The following is a 26,219-nucleotide window of genomic DNA, read 5'->3' as shown; positions in this document are numbered from 1 at the left end:
GAACAGTGTGTGGTTAACAAAGCATCACACCAGAGATCACACACTTGGTTTTACCTCTTGATGCTCAAGGGCACTCTGGAGCAAACCACACGCCTGCCATCCCATCTCAAAGCTTTAAGCTTTAATTTCCATAGTTTCAAGCTTCACTAGCAAGAAATTGGGTTAATTATTTTTTTTTTTAAAGAAGTGATGCTCAAGAAGGCAGCATCTCTCTCTATTAAGATCTGTATAGATGGTGCAAAGGACCACCAGAGCAATACCCCGTAACAGTGCAAGGTAATGAGCAAGACATCCCCTGAGAGAGCCACGTTCACATCAATATATGTGAGTACCTACCTTTGTTGCATCACAGCATGATGAGTCAAGCTAAACCTTCAGGAGGGCCCTCATTCAGCCTGCCCAAGCCCTGCTTCAGGGTCTGTAATGACAGGCTCATTCCTTGAGCTTTGGAAGAGCCTTGAATGGGATGTGAAATTATCCAGCAAGCAGCAGCCCAGTCCCCAAACTCTCCTCACAGAAAAAAAGGCTCTAAAGAGGTCCAGTGGCAGGGCCAAGGTTGATAAAGCTGGGTCCCAGCTATTTGCTGAAGACAGAAGGCAAAGCACACTCCCAACAGGGATTTGGGTTGGCCACGAGTGCAGCACACAAATAGCCTTGTACCCGCCACGGGTCCCTTCTCTTCCCTTTTCTCCCTATTTAACTGGGGAGGGTATTTTATGCTCTTACCCCATCAATACATCACAACTGCACATCTGTTTCATTTCTTGTATTTTTATTCAAAAAGAAGGTTTGCTAACAGCGATCAGTACCATGGCCCAGGCCCCTCCATACAACAGCTGACTTCAGCAGTCCTGGGCCTTCATCTCCATCCCTGCCTCCTCCGTACCAAACCAGGGAGTTCACAACCACTCCTGAATCATGGGATGCTCCTCGTCACTTCAGATGGCTTCCACCTTGCAATTTCGCTCTTTGCCTCCTCCTGTCTCAGGAAACCTCAGCAGCTTAAACAGAGGTTCACAGCCAGATTTAGCTTTATCCTGTCACTAAACTCAATAAAAAGAAAGTGAAAAAAAACAAAAACCCAACAACCTAAACAGGTTTAAAAAGCATACATAAAATCAATCATTTTCTGGAGTTGGAAAGAAACGTTCCCCGGTGGCAGATTAGCCCACATTTATCCACTATAAAGTTGCTTACACCTTATTCTTCGGCATCTTCATCTGACACTAATTAGCAGGCTGGAGGTTCCTACGGGCATCATACTGTCTACATCCCAAAACATGAAAGAGAGCTCTTCCTTTTACCACTTGAAGCACTTTGCTTTTAAAGAAACAATATCAAGTATACCAGACCCAGGAGGTACGTTTCTTAAACTTCAAAACCACAGTGGTATTAGGAGGCACAAAGGTGCAGAAAACTTGCCAGGAAAGCACTGCAACACACGCCCAGGGCTCGGCTGTGCAACGTTATTTGCTCACACACAAATTAAACCCAAATTGCACTCACTGAACCCTGGGCCCACCTGCACTCTGGCACCCGTTGCTAATTAGGAGATGAATTGAGGAGGCTATAGAAACAGAAAATTAAATGGGCTAATCAGACCAATGTAGTTGCTTCCCACAAAAAAAAAAGAACCCCAAATTTACAGAAAAGCCAATGTGTGATTGTAAGAACTTTTTCATATTTAGGGACTCTCAGAAAAGCACGGGAAAAGATTAATTACTTCTTTGACGTTCATTACTGTGCAAGCATCCCATTGAGATCCATCTGACATCCTATTTAACTGTTCGCAGCAACAACTAATTGGAGCTTGAAAGAAAGGCAAGAGCAGGACTCCAGGAACACAGCACAGTGTGCTAGCTCCTTGCAGGGAAGTGAAAATAAATTATTTAGACTTGACAAAGTCCCTTGAAGTCCTGCGGTCTTTCTACTTGGCTGGGTCTCAGGCCCATCGCTGATTTATCAGCAGTTATTTTCGGACGGGGAGAGAAGGCAGGCTGCTTAGCAGGTAGCTTTTGGGAATTTAGAGCTCGTCATACTTATGGTTTTCACGAGCCCTGGCAGATGTTGAGTGTCTTATACTAGAGCACAGTAAGACACTTCATACTAATGGTGTTGGTTTGCAGCATCAAACCTTCTTCCTGCCACATTCCAGCATCTCTGCTCCTTTATGCATTATTCTTTAGGAAAGGAAAACCCATCCTCAAAACTCACCCTCAGCATCCTCCTAACTGTTCACCCAGCTCATCCAGCGAAGGCTGCATCCCCCCAGGGCCACTCGCACGCCCACACCACTTGGAATGGGTCTGCGTGCCACTCTGCTGGGCACCAGGTCCTGCAGGGCAGGAGATGGGTCCTGCTTGGTGCTTCTGAGCTGTGAGAGCCGCCAACAAACCTTCCCTGCCCACCCCGCTCCCTGCCCCTTCCCTCCCCGAGCACGGAGCCAAGAACGTGCCGGCAGCGGCGCTCTTGGCCGAACAAACTAACTACCAACCTCGGACCAGTCACGACAAACGGCTGAACGTCTACCCATCACCTAACATACCCTCAAAAACCAAGGTCACCATCACACGTCATGGACGTAGATCGAACGCCTGGCCCAGCCCAGCAAACCCAAGGTTTCACCCAGGCTGGCCCCTCCAGATGCTCACGCGTGTCTCCTACCCGTTCCTTGGTGAAACACCGAACAGTTATAATACTCAGGTCAATATATATAGGTACCACGTATATATATTTGTGCCGCTGCTCTGCGCATTAACAAAGACACCCAACCCCACTGGGCTCCTTTCTGCCCCCTCCCCGTCCTGCCCCGGTTGTGCAGCCTGCAGGATCGCAGCCGGGGCCGCCCTACGTGTCCCCCTCGCATTCCCCTACAGTCAGCTTCAAGGCTCCCTGCTGGTGCAGAGTCTTTAAGGCTTTGAACTCCAAGGGCATGGTGTGCGGGCTGGCCTGCGAGGTGTAGCCGTACTTCAGGCTGTCATAGTAGTGGTACTTGACTGGCTGCTGGTTCTGGTCCAGGGGGAATGGCCAAAAGCCGTAGAGATGGATGCGGTTGCAGAAACGAGTGGCCAAGGTGTACATGAGGAGGCCAGTGGTGGGTCGCTTGATGTGCACCTTGTTGGTCAGCCAGTACCTGCAAGGGAAGAGCAGAGAGCCTGTCATCCCCCTGCAGCCAAAGCTTGTGTCTCTCACTTTTTTTCTGTGACTGAGATATATTGGTGATTCAAAGTGAGAGGTTTCTGACTAGCAGAAGAGTTCTCCATGCCAAGAAAGCCTCTCTAGGGGTTGGTTCATGAATAAGCATCTCCTGCTCTCTGTCTGGCGGTTACATCACGCGTGTTGCTATGGCATTGAAGCATCTCACGTCTTGGCAATCCTTTATGAAAAACAAATTGCTTGCAACGCTGGCCTTCAGTACTTCAGCCTACAATTATCTTCCAATCAACCCAGGAGATCGATACCACCGAGCAAACCATCCTTACGTCAAGTAGACTCCAGCAGCCCCTTCCTTGAAGCAGACACTCACACACACACAGCTGACAGTTTTCATTGATGAACGAAGATTTACTGACAGTAAACACAACAGGGCTGCAAAAACGTTTGCCTTTGAATAAAGGGTCAGCTGGCTGAGAGAGCTCAAGCACACCGCCGTGCTCCTGTTATACCCAGCCACTGCTCTGCAATCCTGTGTCAAAATACATCACCACAATGCACAAAGTCAGTCCATGAAATATGCAATAGGGCATACCGCAATACACCTGCCTACCACGATACACCACATGCCACAGAGATCAGATGAACTCACTTGCAAACTACGCTAGTTTTTATGAGGGATGGCCAAAAGAAAGGGGGAAGGAGGCATCCCATAGCAATGCATGAGCAGAAATAGCATCAGCAGTAGCATTTTGGGATGCTGATAAAAGTTACTGCAGTATCAGCATCCCTGTACTACAAAGTGTCCAGTGCCAGTGCTTTACTGCATGGACAATTTGTCCAGTTTGCTCAGCAGGAAAGCACTGTCAGATGAGGAAATACAGAATGGAGAAAGTTTGGGGTGGTGGAAGAGGTCCCCAGGCATGTTCCTTCCTCACAAAATATGTGTGACGCCGCCACTGCCTGTCTGAGCCTTCACCACGGGGTCTGCCAGCAGATTACTTATGATGGGTATTTCAAAGGGACTCGGTGCAGGAGATTGAGCACGGAATGCATCTCACTCCTCATTCACACTTCCTGCTGGGCTCCCCAGGGTCTGGGGCTCAGACAGCGGGAACCCACGGGAGAGCAGAGCCATAATCCTGCAAATTAGCTTTTCACAAAAGCCATTAAAATTTAGCAACCAAGGCACAAAATGTACTCGTTTGTTCTCTAGATAAGAGCTAGATAAGAGGAAAATTGACTTTTCTGGTGAATCAAATTCCAGAGGCAAGGGCGGGGGACAGCAGAGTTCATAGGGGTCTAACACCCCAGGGCTGGCCAATAATGGGTATGGTGTTTTAGGATGGAGGTCCTCCTCACCTATCTCTCTCTCCTCAGCATCCAGCATGAAAGAGGAAAAAAATACTAGAGGGAACAAACACAATACCTAGCCCCAAGGATTGAGCTATGGGGCAGCCAAGGCTGCAGCGGTGCTGAGGTCACCTTAACCCACAGGTGGATGAGAGATTCCTTGATTGCTTTCAAGGTAATCACACCAGACTCCTGATGTCTGCAGAGAAAGGGAGGATATCACAGCCACTTAGCACTGAATTAGGGTACAGAAGGCAGCAGGGAAGCCACTTGGGAAGAGCTGTCCTGTCAGTGGGCCTGCTTTGGGGGAAGACACAAACCACCACTGCACTTACATATGATGCCCATGGGACATCTCACTTCACCATCACCACCTGAAGCGTATTAACAATGACAAAAAGGATTGGGGGCAACCTCAGAAGAGCCCCACTAACAAACGTGCACAACTAGCATCGAAAGCAGTTCTAACACAACAACCCAAAGCACACATGGCAGCTGAACACTCCAAACTTTCCAACAACATCAGGGTAGGGACCAACTCAGATGCTTAGAATGAAAAGAATGGATGCCATACATAACACACAATGGCCAAACCACACCACAGACCACATCACAGCATTTGCAATTTGTCTCTTAAACAATGAAGGTGGGAAACCCTCCAGTGATGTTTGGGGAATATTTTTTAACAACCCATTTGCGATGGGGTGTAAGAGCTATGCAGGAAGATCTCATCTTCCCACCACTAGCCAATGGAGACAGTGGCCACATTCCCAGTATAGCGGAGAACAGCTGGGGATGGAAATAAAACCTAATTAATTTTGTAAATCCAAATGAGGTTGTCTGGGCGCACATGGGATGCTGTGTCAACAGCGCACCTTTAATATGTGAGGTCCAGGATTTTAATTAGGAGGAAAGATAATCTTGAAGCAGGCAGTAATTATTTTTCAAATTGGCTACACCAATCACCATAACTATTAATTGCAACATTTTATGGAAAGAGACAGCAATTAAAAGGGAAGAGCAAAGAGCAGTCCTAAAACTCAATATCTCCTTTCTCAGAGCCCTTGCCCACGTACTGACCTCCTTCAGAACCAGTGTAAATAAACCCCAGGGGTGCGAGCAGCTCTGGAGGTGGTCGGGCACCTGAGTGGGATGCAGCCATGAGCAGGAAGCTGAGTGCTGCCAGGCAGAAATTGCCTGAGACAGCTCTTGTTGGAGGATCATGATAATGACAGATGGGAAATGCCACCACAATCATCGAGGCCATCTTTTGTAAGGAAGCAAGCTAGACATGGGCCCGAGTACCTGAACTAATACTTGATGGCAGCTAAGGACGGAGGCTCCAGAGTGAGCAGCTCAGAGTACTGTGCTAGTGGGTGGGTGCATCCCAATGCATCCAAGAAAACCCTTGGGTAATGTGCTCTCTACAGGCGAGGGTTAAATTACAGGATGAAAGAACTGAAAATCTATCGCACTGATAAAATGAGTAGAAGAAACCCAGGTCAATGAAGAAATCAAGTTTCAGCGGCCTCAGCTGCATTATTTCTTGATACAAATCAGAATAGCTGAAATAATGCAATTTCAGACCTTTTTATAACAGCTTACTTGTAGAAGTGCGATACAAACACAAGCTGTTGTGGAGGTGCTAGCCCCTGCCTGTCTGAAGCACGTTATCAGTCTGCCACACACATCTTGCTCCCATTAATGCTCATGAAAAGCTGTCTGAAGGCAGCTGGAGACAGCACCCTGAGGGCACCCTGTGCTCCCACTGCTGCATGCTAGGACCCACTGGTACCAGCAGGGAACAGCACAGAATGGAAATGATGCATGGAGCCAGGAGAGAGACCTATATCCTCCTGTTGGGCTGTGTGTCTAGTTTCCACCATTAGTTCCAGCAAAATAACCAAGAGCTGCATATAGGTCAGTGCTGGATGGGTAAAACAGCAGCTGACCCCCCTCAGGTCTTGTCCAGGAGTCCAAAAGCTGGACACGGGGTAGTGGTGGGCTTCATCTCCTAGTTGTGGTATTTGCAATGCCAGTTTTAGCACACAGGGTACTCAACACCCACAAGTTAAACCATTTCCACACAGACTGAACACAAGGAATGCAGCCGAAAAAGGATCATTCTGTTTCTTTCCCCCTTCCCTCCTGCACTTTTCCACTTCTTCCTACCAAGAAAAGCCTAAATCTTCTTCTTGATCAAAGGATCAAATCAAACGTCATGGGGACTATGTGTAAACACACATAGCTTGGATACAACGTGCCTTATTTCCTTGTGCAGAAGCAAGAACAATTGCTCACACAAGGGGTGGTAGTCTTCCATCCTGTTCCATTCACACACTTGTGAGTCATTACTTCCCCTCCTCGTGCACCCTGTAGCTGTCTGTGTCCCTCACTTGACACCACTGCCCTCAGCTAGGCTACCAGATAGGCACTGTCGGGATGCAGGCAAGGAGGGACCAGGGGAAGGTTTCCATCATGGCCAATGGATGGGAAAGGCAACCTCAGAGCACTCCCGTGCTAAAACCTCAAAGGCTTAGATGTTGTTTGGCTGTGAGACTCAGGGAGACATCTGAAGCAAAGATAAATCCACCTTTCATCCAACCAAGCTGGGTTTCTGAGGACAGGTGGCAGAGCTGTGCTATGGGAGCTATGGACTCCATGCAGGGCAGTCGCTGTCACGAAGCACACATGCAAGCTGTCAGGGCTGTTTGGCTGGCAAACCTAACGGGATAGCTGGAAGATTTATCGATTTTCTTCTTTCAAGAAGCTCTTAATAAAATCTTATGGGATTAGAACTGGTTACTGCCAAGAGACCCCTGTGATGGACACGGTGAGAAATGCTAGACTAGATAATACAAAGCAAACAGAAACGCGTCCACAAATTCTATTGCACAATAGTCAGACCTCCAGATACAATTCTTCTCTCTGCCTCCTGCATTTCATGTTATTTCTCTAACAAAAGCTGCCTGGCAATAGGGATTACAAGGCTTTTTGGAGACATTAGCAGATGTCTCCTAACAGGCTCACCTGCTTCCCTGCCAGAAGACGAGTGCTGTACTTGCTGGGTGTGTTGCTCAGGAGACATTTTAGAGAACCTCTTAGAATTGAGTCACACACCCCAAAATGCATGGCAACGACACTGGAAACAGGCACCTTTGCTAGTGACTCTGCTTCGTTGCTTTCATGGTTTGCTTCTGAGCTCCTCCATCGAAATGCCGATGGCTTTCCCCATTACTGGCAGGCAGGGAGCAGAGCTGGTGAGTTTAACAGTGTGAAAAATGCCTCGGTCCTACAGCACAGTTATCCAGAAGCATCAGCACAAAAGCTATCAGCAAACATTTAAGATACCAGCAGAGCTAGGAAGGTGATGTCTCAAATGGTGCTGTAAAGAAAACAGAAAACAAATGCTTTCTATTTATCTCAGCAATGCACTCTCTACAAGTGCCCCAAATGCACTGCAAATTATAGGAAGAAGTGTTTGATTACCACTGGAACGCATTCTGGTTTGGGGGAGAGCAGAGCAGGACAATAAGCACTGTGGTTCAAGGAGGAGTCAAGAACTCACAAATGTATTTCACTGGAAGTGAAGGAAGAAGAGTAAAGGCAAAGCTTTTGTGGCTGAATTGAAGTTGGCTGAGATAAGGTTAGTCTTTGTACAAAGTGCTATTTCTACAAGAAATAATAAAATATCTCAAAGAGTGTCTTAGCTGAAACACTTTCCCCATTCCTTTGTGATTTCCAAATCAACTTAAGGCAGATTATAAATCAAGGGCAACTTTACCCAGCAAAGGAAAAGGGACGGCGCTGGCACAGCAGCACAGGAGGAACATTGTAGGAACCGGGCAGTACCACAGAAGACAAATAAGTGAACTCCTAGTGATGCTGGTACTCCCACAGCCCAAACTACATCACAGGAATGATGCCAAATGGTCAAGACAACCCTATGGGTGCCTGAAAAACTTCCCAAGAGTATCAGCAGCCACCCTCAGCTGTGACCAGCTCACTCATTACTAACTGAATCACTCTTAAATCCATCCCAGAGCCCAAAGCTAAAGACACTGCACCAAAGAAAACATCAATACTGATACTACACTCAAAAGAGCCCTCTGCACCCCAGCCTTGGAGGTCCCACATGAGGACAATGTGGTGCCAGCCAGGAGCACACCAGGATGGTGCCAAGAGATGAGCAGCTTTGGGGGTTCCTCTGCCTCCATGGGAAAGCAGTGCCCAGCCCTTGCCAGCCCTGCAGAGCTTCCTGCGGGACATTCCTGGCACCAGGAGGGTTTGCCAGCACAGGATTAGCAGCCTGTTGATTTAAAGGACTTATTACAGGAGCTTAATTCTATTTTGATAGATGAAAGTAAGTCAATTACAGCTAGGAATAGCTCTGAATTTGGGTCGTTTTCCCCCCTTTTCTGTGAGCACAACATTGTTGCCCTTCTTTCTTTACCTCAAAGCCAGAATCTTCTGTAAAAAGCCTCTGAGGCCCGAAGAAATCTCAAACAGAAGCACTTGAGGGCAGACCCAACTTTTCTCACTCCTTGTTGCTGCCTGGGATTGACCAGAGCCTTTTGGCTGGCTTGTGCTGGGGACAACCCTAAGAGCACCCCCCAGTGCCTTTCAAGTTCAAAGAACAGAATGGGTTGTAAGGGACTTTGAAGGTCATCTAGTTCCAAAACCTCTACTGCAGACAGGGTTGCCATCCACTAGATCAGGATGCCTTGGAAGTTCATTTAAGATGAACAATGCAATTAGCACTATCACAGGTACCCATGGGCTACTCAGGAACTTCTGAGCTTCTTATTCACTTCCCTCATTGTCTCTCCCCCCCTATGAGCTCCCTGGTACAAAGGAGCTAAGTGAGATTTCCACACATGCCTCAGGCACAAGCTGACAAACTTTGTCACCAGCTCAGCTGGCCACCACACTCGTTTCTCTTAGCAGAGTCCTAGCTGTGGGTTGAGGAGTTGTTGTGACGATATCCAGGCTTACAGCCAGCAAAGCACAGGCAGATTTAGAATCACAGAATGAAAAAGGTTGGAAAAGACCTCTAAGATCATCTAGTCCAACTGTCAACCCACTCCCACCATGGCTGTTAACCACATCCCTCACTGCCACATCGCCACGGTTCTTGAACACCTCCAGGGATGGTGACGCCACCACCTCCCTGGGCAGCTGTGCAGTCCCAACCACTCTTTATGAGAAAAGAATTTTCTTAGTACCCAACCTGGATATTTAGGCTTGCCCTGTTGCATAGCCAGAAGACATTATATTCATAGAGCAGAGCAAGGGTCCTGCTTGCAAAGCAGTCTCCAGCCCACATTGAGCGACCAGATTCTACTTAAGGGAGCACAAATGCAGTGACTGCTCTCCTGCTGGGGAAGCTCACAAAACCCCAGCTCTGAGCACCTCGACCACGTTCTCACCCTCGGACGGCGTGCAGCAGGCGCAGTGAGGGGTAGGCAGTCCTGACGTTGATGCGGTGTTTCAGGATGAGCTCGTTAACCCACTCCACGCGCTCCTTGCCCCCCTTGGCCATGAAGGCAGGGATCCAGAGGATGCTGCCGTTGAGGCTGTGCAGGCGCTGCAGCAGCTTCTCCCGCCACGTCTCATTCACCAGGTCCTCGAAGGCTCTCTGGATGACCGATGGGTTCATGGTCACCAGGTCCGTTTTCGTGCCCACATCCTGCGAGTACTCCTGAACAGGAGCCAGGTTGCACCTGCAAGTGGAAATACCAAACAGCCCTTAGTGACAGAGTGCACTGACAAGTGTCGCGATGGGTTGATGCTAAAAGCCAGAGCAGTGACAGATGTGTCTGTTTGCTCTCACTTTTGGAAGGTGGCAGAGGGAGAATGAGGTCTTGCAATGAATTAGAGAGGCTCTCACCTGGAAACACTGAGCCATCCTACCATCAGGTTATCATTCCTCAATGCACCAAGATGTGTGTGCACATGTCTCTGGGCAGCACTAACAATGCACGTAGCTGGTGGGTGCGTTTACATGGGTTTGTATCTCTCCTGGTGCCGTTCGAAAATAAAACATAGCGACAAACCTTCCCGGTTTGCTGCCACAGCAGGTTTGAGATGAAATGGCTTTTCCCATGTGGCAGCAGCTTGTGGTCAGGTGGGACACACAGCACAGAGAGCTGACAGTGCCCCAAACACCAGCCAGAAACCATTACCTGCTCATGCACAGGAGCAGGGCTTAGTTCCTGCAGCCTCCCTTCTCTCCAGGAATAGCAATGTGACACCCACAGCCCTTAGCCTGAACCCTGCTAGAGTAACATTATCCTGAGCCCCTTCTTCCCTGCTGCCAGCGAGTCTCTGCTCACAGCAGCCTCGGTGGCACCAGCAGTGACAATGACACCGGCGGGTGATGGTGCCAGGATGTGGGCTGATGGACACTGTGACCTTCAAAAGCCAATTGCATTCTGTCATTTTAATAGTTGTCCCTTTGGGGCTCTACAAGCCTGGGGGGGCTACGAGGGATGAGGATGGAAGAGCAGTGGGATAAGCCGCCAGCAACCCCTCCTCCATTATATGGGGTTTTGTGCACCATGCTGTGCTCTCCAGAGAAGTTACAGTAGTTAACAAGCAGGAAATGCATCCTAACCATCTGTCTCCATAATCAGCCATTACTGCTCTTTTCCCCACTTTACAGCTGGAGAAACAGAAAGAAAACCAAGCAAGTGGCATGCTGGGCCTGGAGCCCATCTGACCCGCTCACTGCAGGAGTCAAATGGCTGAAAATAAACAGAACTGTGTGCTGGACTGAGCCCGCTATGGGCATTGCCCACCAGGTTATATGGCAGAGGAGACATCACTCAATATCCCAATCCTATCCCAATTCTCAGTACAACTTTTCTCATGCAGTTTTGCTGCCTGACACGAAACCACCTCCCTGAACTTCGCCAGAGCTGGAGTAAGTGATTTGCTCCCTTGCTCAGGTTATATTTAAGGGTGCAGCTGACACGGCCCCATCCCCCATGGGCAGAAGGCAGCAGCTGGCTCTAAGCAGGGGCATAGGGGACATTATCCTCACCCCTATGTCACACAGGGACTGACTCTGTGAGCTGCTGATAGATTGGGCTGTCCTCATAATAGACTTGTCAGAAAGCAAAAGTCTGCACGCCCATAAATCATCCATGGGCTTCCGCAGCTGAGGGATGTGCATGGGTGCTGGGGATGGGAGAGCAAGCGTGCTCTTCTTCTCTGCTTTGAGCATCTTCTGGAGGAGATGGGGTGGGCATGGGGACCCACCACCGCAGGCCCATGGGGCACTGTGTCTGCAGGGACGCCAGCACCAGGAGCAGAGGCACTGAAGCATGGTGTTGGCATGGGTAAACTTTACGCTTGCACCTCCCCAAGACCCCAAAACCCCACGCTCCGCATGCAGCACGACGTGCCCTACCTGATGACAAAGCTGTGTGTGTCAATCTCAGGGCCACAGCCGCTGCCCAGCAGCACCCCTGAGTTGCCTACGATGGCACAGGAGGGGAACTGCTTGCCCTTGAGGGGCGAGGTGCGGGGCAGCAGCTCATACAGGTTCTGTGAGACGTTCATGGTGCTGTCCCTGTCAAAGACGTAGTGGATGATGTCCCCGGGCTTCAGTGTCCCCTTCAGCACGGAAATGTCCTTCTCTGCATCCAGGAACTTCAAGATCTGTTTCCTGAGGACATGGAAGAAATGGCCCCATCAGGTGATGTACAGAGATCATGAAATCACTAAGATTGGAAAAGACCACTAAGGTCTCCCAGTCCAACCATCAACCCACCCCCACCATTCCCACTGACCACGTCTCTCAGTACCACGTCTCAACTGTTCTTGAACACTTCCAGGGCCAGTGACTCCATCACCTCCCTGGGCAGCCTGTGCCACTGCATCACCATTCTTTCTGAGAAGAATTTTTTTCCTAATATCCAATCTGATAATTTGGGTAATATGGAAGATGGCCTCTTGCTTCCCATTTGCCCTCCAGGAACAGCATGCAAACAGCTAGCTCCAACTGGATGCTCTCTTCTGCCCCACCCAGCCCCTCCAGTGGGTGTTCCCCCATTGCTGGGGTTTCTGCATCCACCCTGGGCAGATCAGTAGCACCCCAGTAGCACCTGGTTGGGAACCGGGGCTCGAGCTCCATGTTTCATGGCTGCAAGGCCAGCTGGTTTAGCCAGAAACTCATTTCCAAGCGATTGCTTACAGATATGAAGTCTAGCTCAGCAGGAGATAAGCTTTTTATTTCTTCCTTGACTTCTTTAGATGATATACAGAGGCAATTTGCCAGCTTGCACTGGAGAGGACCAGATCTGTCTCTTGTCCTATAGGTAATTACCAGTACCTGATCTTCAAAGAGAGTGTCTGGTTGTGTCTCCATTTGGATGAGGCTGGTTTAATGTTGTGCTTAATGCTTTCATTACTTCTGTCAACAACAGCTGGAGATGAAGAGTCATTTATTACTACTTCAGCTCTAGAGAAAAGAGAGATGGAGGGAGAGAGACAGGATCCGTTAGCATCCCAATGGCATTTCTAATCACTGTCTGAGCCTGTAGCTGCTGGAATTCAAACTTCATCAGAAAAGCAAAATGGTAGTTATTACCCAAACAAGAACTGAAAGCCTGTTTGTATTCTGCTACACTCAAGCAGACACAAATCCTTAAATTCCTGCTTGCTCACATGAACACAGACCTACAAGTTTACATAAAACACAATCACAGATGTCGGGCTGGAGAAACGCATGCACATGGAAGCAGGAGCTCTGCAGGCAGGCTGAGACGCAGAACCCCAGACTTCACCGAGAGATTGGTTGTGCCCCAAAGCACAGCCTGCTCAGCTCCAGGCTAAAAACCTCATGAGAGAAGTGCAACCTGCAGTCCACCCAAGGGGGAAATGAGTTTAATTGAGCTGCTGGGTCTGCTTGTGAGATTGGATACGTGGAACCCAAATGGGGACGTTGGCTCGCAGATCACTTTTTTTTTTTCTCCTGTTGAAAAAGAACAGAAAGATTTCAGCATCCATACTGCCTGCTCCGTGCCCAGAAATGAGTGCGGGGATGAGGAACAGCCAGATAAACTCCCGCTGTGGTTTCGAGATGATCACTGGGAGACCCCAGCTTTTAATCCCTGCTCTAAGAGGCAAACGAGCCCCAGCACTTCAGTGCAATTTACATCAAATGGCATAAATTAAAGGAGCCTCTGCATATTTGATTCCAGCCAGCCCTCCAAAGAGAATTCCCAAGCACCTCATCAAGAAGCTGCGCATGTGTCCGCAGCCCCGAAAAAGCCTTCGCACTTCAGAGCACTCTGAAAAACACACAGCCAGAAGCACTCGCTACCAGCTGAAGGGAATCTCCCTCTGTAGTGCAAAGGGCTTCTTCCAGCTGGGGAATGGTCTCTAAATATGCTGATAAAAGGCAGGTGAAGCCCAGGGAGGGAAAAGAAGAGGACATGGGGCAGAGCTGGTGGCCTGGGCTCATGGCAATGCGTAGCTCCTGGGAGCACATCTCCAGCCCTCAGAAGGTGCTCCTGGGGGACACTGTGGCTCCAAGTATGTAACGCTGCAGAAAGGAAAGGAAATGTGTTCATAAAGGCTGTTTATAAAGGCTGGCTGCCAGAGTGTCGGTGTGAGCTTGTACATACCAACACTACGGACCTTCTCTGGAGGCTGTTTCCCACTCTTGCATTTTGCCACACCATCTCGTGCCTTGCAAAAAATTACTACGAGGTGTCAGTGTCAAAATCTTAAAGGAAACGAGTAAAGAAATCTTGGGAATAACAATTTTTTTGGGTCTGTTTTCTGTGTTTTGATCACGCCTTGTGACGTCACCATGGAACAGCACTGCCCTGTCTTTCTTGAGTGGTGGCATTGAGCTTCGCAACCGCATCACTCGGTAAGGCTGGGATGACACAACATCATCATAACAATAACACAGACACAGAATGAAGCTGTGATGCCACGGAATGACTGCAATGGAGCAACGTTACCCAACTGCATTACGATAAAACCGAATGGAGTTCTGATGTCAAAGCAGCTCTCTCTCCCCTAATAGCACACAGTAAAACTACGCAAATGGCAACTCTATCACTGACTTATTTTCACAATAAGTAACTCTCCCATTCTCTCAATCACCACAACTTGCAGATCCTTGGTTATTTGCAAATGATTATTGCACTGAGCTAGGGGAGGAAGGGGGGAGAAACGATTAAGAAAATGCAAAGCAGAAGTGAAAAGAAACAGATACATTTGCTAAATAAGACCAGCACTATCCAGCAAAGAGGAGAAGCAGATTAATAGCTGCCTTACAGCAAAAACAAATGAACACAAAATCTAATTTACAAACCTATTAGATTTGCTATGTAAGCTGTTCACAGCTGATCTGATTGTACCTCTGCCTCCAGAACTCCTGCAAGACAAAGGAAATGCATTATTTATAAACCCAGCTCCTCTTTGCCAAGCATTGTTCAACAGTCAAGAGAACCTGCTCCAAAGGGCTCTGAGCTGAGGCAGGGCTCACACCCCACCCTCTCAGAATGGAGATGTCCTGATGCCTGCAAAGGGCTTTTCACACCCACTGTCACCACTGCCCTGCTGCAGCTGTAGAACTGTTACAGCAAAAACGCTCCTACCCAACCCAATGAACAACACCTGCGCTCTCTAACCAGCCATCAAAGACATCTGCTTTCTGCTGTCAAAGCAGCATGCAGCCCATAGGTTGCATTAGATGCATTTCTTCTTGTCTCTGTTTTTACAGATCGGGTGGGAGTAGTGCCCAGAGTTTTCCTCCACCTCTGTGTTGCCAAGGGATGTCCCTGTCCTACACTGAGGACCAACTGACCAACCCGGATGGGATTCCAGGTCATTCTCCTGGAGAACGCAAGCCATTCTCCATCACTGAAGACCACCCAGCATCTCCACTGTAGCCAAAATGAGCCGCTAGCCTCCTGGGAGACTTGCAGAGACCCTGTCCTCACCGTGCACCTCCTCCTGGTTTCCAAAGACCACACGAAGACCCAAGGCCCTGCTCCAGCTCCCTCTGATTCTACTGGTGCCCTGAAGCCCCCAGTCTCACATTTGGTGTAAGCAGGCTGGAGCTACGAGGCCAGCTCATTCACAAGCTGGGCTTGAGATCCTGAGTGCCACTGCCACGGAACGGCACGAGGAGGGCATCAAACCTCCCTGAGCAAAACAGTGCCAGTGGAAATCCCAAATTTCCAACACCAGGCACTGGACTGATGCTGTAACAAAGGATGGGTGGCACCAAGCCTCTTTAAAACCTGAGTCAATCATCCAACCCATCAATCCTCAGTTCAATGAATACAACCTCGTCCAGCATTTAGATGGCTGCAGAGCCCCTTCCTGATTCAGCTCACTAGTTTTTAACAGGTCACAAAGAACTCTTACCGTGTTTTCAGGTGATGCTCAGTGGCAGACACATTTCAACTGCCACGTACCCACTGCTCTGTTTTATTGTTTCCATTGTACAGATATCCACATGAACACGCTCATAAAAAGAACCAAATTGTTTTCCAGCAGAAATATTATTACCTGGAAATATATATCTTAATGAAAATGTATCTCAGGAGTATGTTATTTCTAGTAGAACTGAAAAGATCCCAAATGCATTAGACACAAATGAAATAGTGAGCATGACCATTTGGTAGCATTAAAAAGATTTTCAGGCTTGTGGGATGCGATGTAAACCCTTTAGTTAAGCTGAGTGCAGCCCTCAGCACTGCATAATGTGAAACCTTTGGAAATGCCACAGAGGTTGTCCCTTCTCTCCCTCCTGCAGAGACAATCTGTGGCCAAAGCCATTGAGATTCTCCCTCTGACACTCTCCTTTTCCCTTTGACAAACCTGAGAGCCAGTGAGCTGTTTCATTTTTTTTTGGTGTATCAAGGGAACAGCAGGACTAGCTTATTCCTAGAGCCTACTGGCATTTAACAAGCCTCTGCTTTAATGGGGTTCACCGCAGGGTGTGGGAGCAGGCAGGATTAGCGTGCAAACCACGCAGCCTTTCAGAGACATCTCCTCTGAAGGAGCCTTCCAAATGGGATTCACACTCCTTCACACTTGCTGTAAGAGAGATAGGGACTGGATTAAGGGCTTAGAAAAAGAAATGCTGCTCCCTGATAAGTTCTGGTTCACCATTTCTGTGAAAGGGGGCGGGAGGGAATCACAGAAATCAGGAAGCAGAGAAGACTTCTTAGCTCCATCCCATCCATGCTCTGTCATCATCAGGATCTGAAGCATCACAACGTATTATTCAAATGAATTTATCCAATCTAAGCTTCATGTGCCCTCAGTGACAGCCCCGTGCACGCTTCCTCCCAGAATTCCAGCAGGCTCTGGAGCTGCTGGATGCAGACAGATCAGCTGAGAGCCGTGGGATGAGGCACTGACACCCAAAAGGGCAAGGAAACGCTGCCTTCCTTCTGGGTATTTATAGGCTCTATATCCTATTACGACATGAAACTGCTGTCCTACATGAACATGGAAGGGACGGCTCATTGGTGCTGGAGTGAGCAGGGCTCTGCTAGCCAATGCCTGGCCCAGCAGCAGCGGGGTTGCTGTTGGCAGGTACCTGAATGCTGGCAGTGATGCTGCTTCCTGCACCAGGCTTGGCTCCTCTTTCCAAACCACAGAGATACAGAGAGGTTGGGACATGGTACTTCCCTGAAGGTCCAGTCAATCCTAAAACTCTCCCATCCAAAACCAGCTGCTTTTCTGCCTTCTGTTCCTTCCTGCCCTATACTGCAACTTTGGGACACCTCCCCTACAATCTCCCTTTGCACTGAGCCATGATTGACACATGGAGGTATCCAGCTCAGCCCTCCAGTGGCTCAAAATGCCCGCAGTTCAGCCAAACACAATATTTTCCACCGTCTGCCATAGCCTCCAACAAAGGCAAACCACCTGTACCACCTCACCATCCCATCTGGGAAGAGCCAAACATTAAGAAATGGAAGGCAGTAATTAAAGAGTCCTGTGTAAAACCAACCAACAAACAAACAAAGCCCATTTTATTACATCTCACTGACCTGAAGTTTCAAATCTCTTGGCATCAAAAGGCGAAGACCAACCTTGATTAAAATTGTACAGATAGGCATTGATTTTGAAAAGCTTTCTAGGGCTACACCGTGTTTAGATTGAATTACTTTATTAATCTAGTTGTTATCAGTTTGACTGTATAGCCAGTCCCACAAAATACCAACCTGCTCCCTAATCCTATTATTTACAAAACGCTCTTCTTTTGATTTCTGCTTGGGTGTTTTCCAGCGATAAGTCACGTCTATATGTGCTAATGCCATATTACTGGCTTACACCATCCTTTCTCATTTTTGCCTCGAGATTCTTCAAGCTGAATTTTGACTATCTAAGATATTATATAGGTCAAAAATTTCTGTGCTCAGTTGCAAAGTGACACTGATTCATATATCAGAGGATAAGAAAGAAAAATTATCTTATGATTCAGGCCCAAATTTTTCTTGGATAAAGAATTCTTGATATACCAGGTATGCAAAGACTTTTCTATTTTCTGTCAACGAATGGGTTGTTTAAGGTTTTTGTTTCCCTTCTCATCATTGTCCTCTTCTTAAATAATTCTATTAGTTGTTGCTCAGCACAGTTTGGTCTTGCTTTGAGCCATTTTGATACATGAAACTAAAGCTCCTCTGACTGAACAAGTAGGTCATACAGCCTCTTTGGGTGACTGGGTCTCCAACAGCAGGCTACACACACCCCTATGTGCAGGCATACAAATTTAAAAATGTGTTATCCATGGATATTTTATAAAGTCAACCTCTGGTTCCTTCTTATTTCCAGAACAGAATACACACGGGAAGCAGGCACAACATGCATGAATGGTCCAAGGACACAAGCAAATTCTGAGCACATAATGAGCTGCATTTGCACTTCTTGTAGAGCAAATGGTCTACTCTACCATGTTGGGTCACCTTCCCAACCTTGGGCAAGGCAGGTTACCCCAGCTCTCATCCATGGAAAACAGAGCTAGTAGCATCTACATGACCCACTGTGGGACTGTCAAACTAAATGCATTCATCCGAATTCCTCAGAAAGAGAGCTCAGAGTGCCTGCTCTCTCTGAGGAGTGTAAATGAGCAACACCCACTCATTGAGTCTTCACAGCCCTCACGTGCTAGGTGCACGTTATGATTTTGGGATGGTACTGGAGAAGTGGCTTGGCCAAAACCACATGGGTAACCCCATATGCATGCACAAAAGGCAGAACTGGCTGGCACCTGTGTGTCTCTCACCCTGGAGATCAGCTGCTTGCAGGCAACACCACCTGCCCACTCCCACGTTCCCCTCACTCCAGAAACACAGTTCTCAGGTTTGCTTCTCACCCACCTGCCTGCATCACACATCCTAACACTGGGATGTTTGGTATTTGCAGATCATTCCTGGTGGTATTTCAGCAGTTGCTGTTGAGGTTTTCAAGCCAGGGTGCGAAGGGGACTGGGACCTGCCAATGTGTGCCCTCCCAATGAGCAACGTTCCTCCTTAGAGATTAATTTGGAGAACATTTCTAAAGCATTTGCCTGCTAGGATGAAAGATCCCGCAATACATCTTGATGAGACATTTAAAATCTCACTTGGATGTGTTTAAAATCTCACTTGTTCATATTGTCACAGCTTGGCAGAGAGAGTGTCAAAAACTTCCTAAATATCAGGCGCTATTTTTGCAGCTCTAAGTTCCACTCTTTCTATCGAGTCATAAGAAGGCATTTCAGAGAGTGCCCGTGTCGGGGCATTCAGGAAAATCACAGAACCAGAGAACGGCTTGGGCTGGAAGGGACCTCCAAGATCATCGAGCTCCAACCCCCTGCCATGGTCTAGTTGCCCCCACCAGCTCAGGCTGCCCAGGGCCCTATTCAATGTGGCCTTGAGTACCCCCACGAAAGGGGCACCCACAGCTCTCTCTACAGCTGTGCCAGGGCCTCACCATCCTCCCAGTGAAAATTTTTCTTCTAACATTTAATCTAAATCACCCCTCTTTTAAAGCCATCTATCTACCCGTGTGGATGTCAGCCTCGTGAATCAGCCTCACTAATTTGGCTGCTCCCTCCCATGCCCCAGCTCCACCTGCATCACACGCCCATCCCAGGGCCAGAAGGGATAAGGAATTGGAGGAGCATTGAAGCAGCCCCGCCTGCCAGCTCTGCACCAACTCTGGTGTAAATCAGAGCAGGGTTTGGCTCTCAGCTCTCAGCCTGGCTGCAAATCACTGTGTGCAATCACTGCCAGCATATGCCGAGGGCACAGGAATTGAGATGCATGAGTTTGCAAAACAGAGACACCTATTGCTTATTAGGGAATAAGCCAATTAGGCTGAAATGCTTACGTGACAAAACCAGCAAAGAGGCAGCAGGAAAGGCGCAGCTCCAAAGGTGAAAGGACACAAGATAGAGAAAGGGGATCCCTTTGGGGTAACCAGACCATCAGCACTAACCCCCCCGTCTCACAGGCTCTATTCCCAGCCAGCACCAGCTCTCATGTCTGCACATGTCCATCATCACACAATGCTCTTGTTTTGTGACTACTTACATGCTCACAGGGGTGACACGTCACATACTCTACTTCTCCCCATCCTGCATTCTGGCAGACCTTACTCCTTCATAGAATCACAGAATCACGAAGGTTGGAAAAGCCCACTAAGATCCTCAAGTCCAACCATCAACCCATCGCACCGTGCCCACTGCCCATGTCCCTCAATATCACATATACCCTTTTCTTGAAAAGTTTCTCCAGCCACATTAATGAAATATCCAGCACAGGAAAAGCCACAGAAGCAGACAGAAAGGATCCAAAGAGGCCTTGAGATGAGAGCACTGTCTGTGGATTTCGATTTTCCCCTCCTGGAGAGGAGAAGAAAAATACCAAGAGTCCTTGAAAAGAGCTGAGAAAGACAAAAGTGTCACTGCTAAAATACCCATGTCTACACTGTGCGTTCTTCCTGAGATCATTTTTTAAGCCAGCAGAGCTATTGGAAGCCACAAGCAGTAGAGCATCAGTCTTGCAGCAGATCCTGTCACCCTGTGCATTCATACCCTAAAAGAAATTCCAGTGACTCTTCTGGCATCTTCAGGACAAATAAAGAGCACATCAGAGGGTCTGTAGTCTCCAGGCTCGCTGGAATACTCAACCTCTCATGTGGTTTCTTCCACTGTCAGCATCAGTGCTGAGGACCTTTCCTGGGCAGCAACATCCTCTTGGTGCTGCTCTTTTGTCCAAGCACCCTCAGTGTGACGTTGGGTACCAGGAGTGCAACTCAACTCGGGACACCAGAATGTACTGAGATGCTCATCAAAAGAGCACTCCAAAACCACACTGTGACAATACTGAGCTTTTAAAAGCAACCCAGCCGGTGTTAGATGGGCAGGACCGTGTGCTCAGCATGCAGGTGGCCAGACTTTAGCTTGTGTTTTTTTTGTGTGTGTGTTGTTTGCGATCCTCCCAGTGGATTTCTATATGCAATAACATGGACTCTGTTTGCAGCAGCAGAAAGAAGAAAGATTCCAGTGCTCCATTCTGGAAAGATCCTCTGAACCAGCAGCCAGCTCAATTAATCGAATGCCATGCAAACAGGAAACCTGTAAGCATTCAAGAGCAGGACCAGCAAAGTTACTGCACCCACAGTGCCATCAGCACTGCTGAACATGCTTCTCTCAAGGCCACCACCACCAAGGCTGTTCAGACATACAGTGGGATACAAAGAAAAAGGGCATTATAAGGATATATATTATAAGGTTATATATACACAATATAAGGTTCTGCTTTCTCTTCTTTTTTCCCCCACTATTAAAATGCAAGGAGCAGAGCTGCTGACACCGTCTTGCTTTGCCACGGTGTCTGCTGAAGGACACCTTAAATTCTGCTCCCACAGTGAATTTGCTGGCCTAGGGAACTCCCTCCTTGCAAAAAGAAGCCAGGGAAAAAGCAAAACAATTGCTGCCTAGTATTGTGGTTTGGGCTTATTTCTTGCTGCTGAGGGTGACCCAGGTCCAGGGAAAGCAAATGATGGAGGCAATTAGAGGAAGCCTGTCTTCGAAACAACTGGTTTTTATAGCCTGCAGAAGTGTTTAAGTAGTTCTGGTCTCGGGGATGAGAAACCAAAACACTTGTAACCAGCAAGCCCAGGGAAAGGAGGGGCAGCTCCTGCGATATGCTCCTCTGGAAGATCAAAAGCACATTTGGCATGCAGGTAGGCAAAGATGAACAGATGTCCGAGCAGAATAACCACGGTTGCTGCAGGCATGTGAACACAGAATACAAGAAAAAAAAAGAAAACAGAGCCTTTTATCAGTGTCCAATTCCTTCTGGATTTAACTCATGCATTTGCAGGTGTAGTGAAAGGAAATAGAAAGCCCACTTGGGCAAGAGGGAAACTTGCAGCACTTGCTGGAGTGTGTTCTGTCGTGGTTACTGTGGTCGCTGGGGTGGTACTGAGCACGACTTGGAAGCTCTGCTGGGATGGAGCAAGGGGAGCTGTGCAACCAACCTAGAACCAGCTGCTGCAGCTATTGTCAGGAGAGCTGCAACCAAAGCCTACCCTGATATTTTCTTATTCAAATCACTACTCTGACATGGGTTTCACTTTCCAGCCTGAAAAAGCATGGAGCTTTTGTGAGAGTTCTGTCCTACCCAATGGACTCAAAGGCCTCTCTGCTGACTCCTGCAGAGGCAATGCTTCTCTGGGCCCACTCAGATCATTGGTGGTTCACGTGTGTATGCGTGCAAAAACCAAGAATAGGCAGAATAGGGCGCTTTTTTTTCACCAAAACTTTGTAGTGTAGTGCAAGTCTCAGAGTGATGGTCAGACCAGGTGATCTCAGTGCTCTTTTCCAACCTTAGTGATCCTGTGACTTGTTACCAGATGCAGTAAATCACAGCCTGAAGGACCTAAGCAGGACGGTTCCACTGCCAAAAGCGTTGCATGACTGCAGCATGCTACAAGCACCCGCAGCAAATGCAGCACCGAGGGAGCAAAACCTCCCGGACAGGCAGGCGCTGGGACAGAGAACACGATGAAAAAGCGGCCCTCTGGGGACATGCTTTGGGGCAGGGCAGCAACATGCAATTCTGCGGTTCCTCGCTTCAAAGAGCTGACAGAATTCCTTCTGTAATCAGGATGGGAAGGCACGCGGTTTGGGCTGGCAAAGAAAAGATTGGCTCATTAAGTCCAACCCATTACCAAGTGTCAAGTGCTCCCTAAGATGGCTCACCGCTAATTTGAGAAGTCACCTGGTGGCAGCGGGTCACCAGCTCCCTCTACAGACAATCAGGACACAGCCGGACCCCCGCAGGACCGCGACGGCACACGCATAACAAAGAGTGCCTTTAAACTGGCATCGAGGAGCAGAATTTCGCGATAATTATCCCCACGGATGCCGAGCCCTTTGTCTTCGTCTGGCCCTCTCCTCCATCCCGGCTGTTGGGAGAACCGGCAGCGATCGCTTCGCGTTACCCAAAGCATCTCTTTTGTTTTCTTCGGGAGAAACAAAGAGGCGGAGAAGCGCAAGGAAACCCATCAGGCTGTAGGGAAAGTTCAGCAGCCGAACCGGGCGGCTTTTGGGGACCGAAGCGCCAACGACGCCGGCAACGTCTCGGCTTCACCGCATCCCTGCCAGCATCCCCCGCGAGTTGGGATGTGGGTGTCCGGATGGACGCAGGACTGGAGAACAGCACGTCCCCGGCACCGCCACGCTGCTGAGCGGCCATCCTTGCCCTCACCTCGTTGTTTCAGCGTCTCCGCCTGCAGGAAGGGCCGTGCGTAGCTGGAGGAGCAAAGCGGACTCTAACCACGTTCCTCAAACAGCTCTGCCAGGCAGAGCCTCGGCTCCGAGCCCCCTTCACCTGCGATGCTGGGAACTTGTCTGGGCAAACAGCACGAGATACATATATATATGGTCCTTTTGCCAGCAATATTACACTCTTACTTTGAACCTAATGAACATTTTGTTCTTTCTTTCTGAGACGTCTCAGTGTTCGTAGGTGAGAGAAAAACATTCCCCCTTCTCCTACCCTACAAGGCATATCCTTCCAAAGACAATCCAACTCGCAGGCAGGGGGCAGGGCACGTGTAAAAGTGGGCAAGCTGTTCTCTCCGCACAATAATTAGAGAGTGCCTCGATGCCAAGGAAAAGGAAGAAAAGAGTTGCACCTGGCTGCAGCCCCCAGCCCTGCGTGCCAGGGCCAGCTGCCTGCAATGGGGAGTGCAGAGCAAGACAATGAGCCATCATCCAAATAATCTCCACCTGGGGAAGGGCCGAGCAAAAGCCGGTAGTTTCCAAACATCTTTTGCACACTGAGAGCTCCTAGAAAACTTTGAGGTTCCTCTGTGCCATCATGCATATTTTGTCACACACACTTGTCACACAGTTCCCTTTGCCTACAACTCCTGCTTGCAAGCAATTCTGCTACCATGCGAGCCCAGAAGCTGGCTTTCCTACAGCCACAATCATTCAAGTTGGAAAAGACCTCTAAGATCACCCAGACCAATCACCAGCCCACCCCACCATGCCCACTGATCACGTCCTTCAGTGCCACATCTCCGTGGTTCTTCAGCACCTCCACAGACTGCAGACTCCACCACCTCCCTGCCCAGCCTAGTTCCAAAAAACCACAGCTGAAGCCCAGGAATGAACCGCAGACCTTTAGATCTCCCCAGCATCACGCTGACCATCGCTGCACACAGGGATGAGCTGCATTTTGCACCAGGCTCCCCTGCTTAGAGCTTTGGGGTGTGCAATGATCACTGAGCAGCCCCTTGTGTAAATGGGGTGAAGGAGCTCAGACATGGAGCACATCTGGGATTTTTGATGAGCAATGGGGATAAAGAAATGCATGGGAAAAGAGAAGTAAGGAGCAAGTGTCAGTTTGTCTTGCTTTATGATTATTTCTTACTACAGCCGGGTCTCACCTTTGCTCTGTGTCCCAGCCCATGCTGTAGCTTGTCTACAAAACCAGCACGGGACTGATGCCCACTTATCAGAGGGCAGCAGATGTGGGGCAGCGCAGGGCTGAGCACTGCACAGGGCTGTGCACGTTGCCTCCTGCACTGGCAGAAGCGTGGTACTGAACGGGCTGCTCATTATTCCTCTGCAACTCCTCTGACCCTGTTGCTGTCGCTGCCGCTGAACTGTTTGGCAGCACTTCCTCAGAGAAGTACAGCAACAAACTCAGATGCCAGGGCTGGGAGATAAGCAGCCAGCAAACATCCAATTTCCATACAATGTACAGAACAGAGAGAAGAAAAAAAAATAAAAATAAAGAAAGCCACTCACTGGGAATCCCTAATGAACCAGGGGGAAAAGCAGGACGAGCAACTAACAAAACAGAATGGATTTTCAATAAGGGCACAGCAAGTTCTAGCGGACAGATCTAGCAGATAGGAGAGGAGAGAGAAGAAAGAGCCGAAGAAGGGAAAGGTGATGGGAAGAAAGCAATGGGATCAGAGCAGCCTGTCCGATGGGGAGGATGCTTCATAAGCATTTAATTTCCTTTATTATTATATAGATGGTGCCAGCTGATTGCAAAGCAATAATCCATCCCGCCTGGTAACCTACAGGCTGGATGCTTCTGGGCACTTCTTGCTTCTGTGGCACTGAGCACAACACAACAATGAAACAATGACAAACATCCCTGCCTTTCCTTTCTCTTTTCAGCCAAGTGCCAGGTATTTGTTTTGATATTGAACGGTGGAAATGCCACCCGCTCCTATGCAGAAAGAAGGACTCTGTGCCATCACAAGTGCCCCCCATGTTGCCGTGATTATTTGACTTGTTTTCTCACACTGCTGCAATGAGTTCCTCAGGTTAATGCAAATCCTCCTCTCCGTTCCTGTTCCTCTCACTCCCTAATTTCCTAACCAGCCTTCAGAGGTGGTACGGGGTGGGCAGGGCACTGCTCCTCTCCCTAGATTTTGGGGTTCCTTTCGTCTCTGCCATACAGAGGCACCGGGAAGGGCGATCACCCCCATCCCACATCGTGTACCCGCTCCATACCTCCTCGCTCCCCGGGCGAGTCCCGGCCCCAGCACGGCGGTCCTTCACCCATCGCCCGGTGCCGGCTCCACCACGCCCATCCGCCCGCTCCCCCGGGCTGCCACTCGCCCCTCCATCAGCCCGTCCACACCTGAGCGCTGCCCGCACCCGAAGCCCTCTCTCCGAGCCGCTATCCGCTCTAATACCTCCGAGCAGCCTGCTACCTGCCCGGTATCCCTACCCGGACCAGTGAAGGAACGAGCAGCCCTACCTGGACCGCTATTCAACGCCCCTAAGAGAAGCGGTGCGGCTCCAGTCGGGCTGACACCCCATTGTCCCTAACGGGACCGCCGGGTCCCGCTTCCCACCCGAACCGCGCTGCCCCACGCCGCCCGACCCGACCCCGCTCCCCGCCCGCTATCTCCGCGCTCCTTCCCACTTCTACGAGCGAGAAACCGGGAGAGCCGGAGACAAAGAAACTGTCCGGGCGCACCCCCCCTTCCCTCACCGCTCCTCCTCCTCCGGCACCCCTTCCCTCCGTCAATTTACCCGTTCTCCTCCTCGATCTCCGAGATGTCGGCGAAGATGAGGAAGCCGACGAGCAGCGTGAGCAAAGCCAGCGTCCAGCCCCGGCACGGCAGCGGCATGGCTCCCGGGCTGGGCCGCTCCGCGGGGTGCGGAGCTCGGCTCCGCGTCCCGGTTCGGCCCCACA

At 49.2% G+C, this 26,219-nt stretch overlaps 1 protein-coding gene across 2 annotated transcripts; it reads right to left on the bottom strand.

Moving 5' to 3' along the window:
• Positions 1-1,701: 1,701 nt before the first annotated feature.
• On the bottom strand, positions 1,702-26,213 carry ST8SIA2 (ST8 alpha-N-acetyl-neuraminide alpha-2,8-sialyltransferase 2). Of its 2 annotated transcripts, XM_010717503.3 has the most exons (6): positions 26,057-26,213; positions 14,843-14,905; positions 12,845-12,973; positions 11,921-12,178; positions 9,936-10,229; positions 1,702-3,133 (listed from the first exon to the last, which is right to left on the bottom strand). In XM_010717503.3, the coding sequence occupies exons 1-6, from the start codon at positions 26,152-26,154 to the stop codon at positions 2,848-2,850; spliced, it is 1,128 nt and encodes a 375-aa protein (XP_010715805.1). In that variant the 5' UTR covers positions 26,155-26,213; the 3' UTR covers positions 1,702-2,847. The 2 variants fall into 2 exon arrangements, with proteins under 2 accessions (XP_010715805.1, XP_010715806.1); XM_010717504.3 differs by lacking the exon at positions 14,843-14,905.
• Between the last annotated feature and the right edge of the window lie 6 nt (positions 26,214-26,219).

This window comes from Meleagris gallopavo, chromosome 12, assembly GCF_000146605.3.
Source record: "Meleagris gallopavo isolate NT-WF06-2002-E0010 breed Aviagen turkey brand Nicholas breeding stock chromosome 12, Turkey_5.1, whole genome shotgun sequence".
NCBI classification, from domain to species: Eukaryota; Metazoa; Chordata; class Aves; order Galliformes; family Phasianidae; genus Meleagris; species Meleagris gallopavo.
The sequence above is the reverse complement of the archived record's forward strand: the minus strand, read 5'-3'. Positions and strand labels throughout refer to the sequence as shown.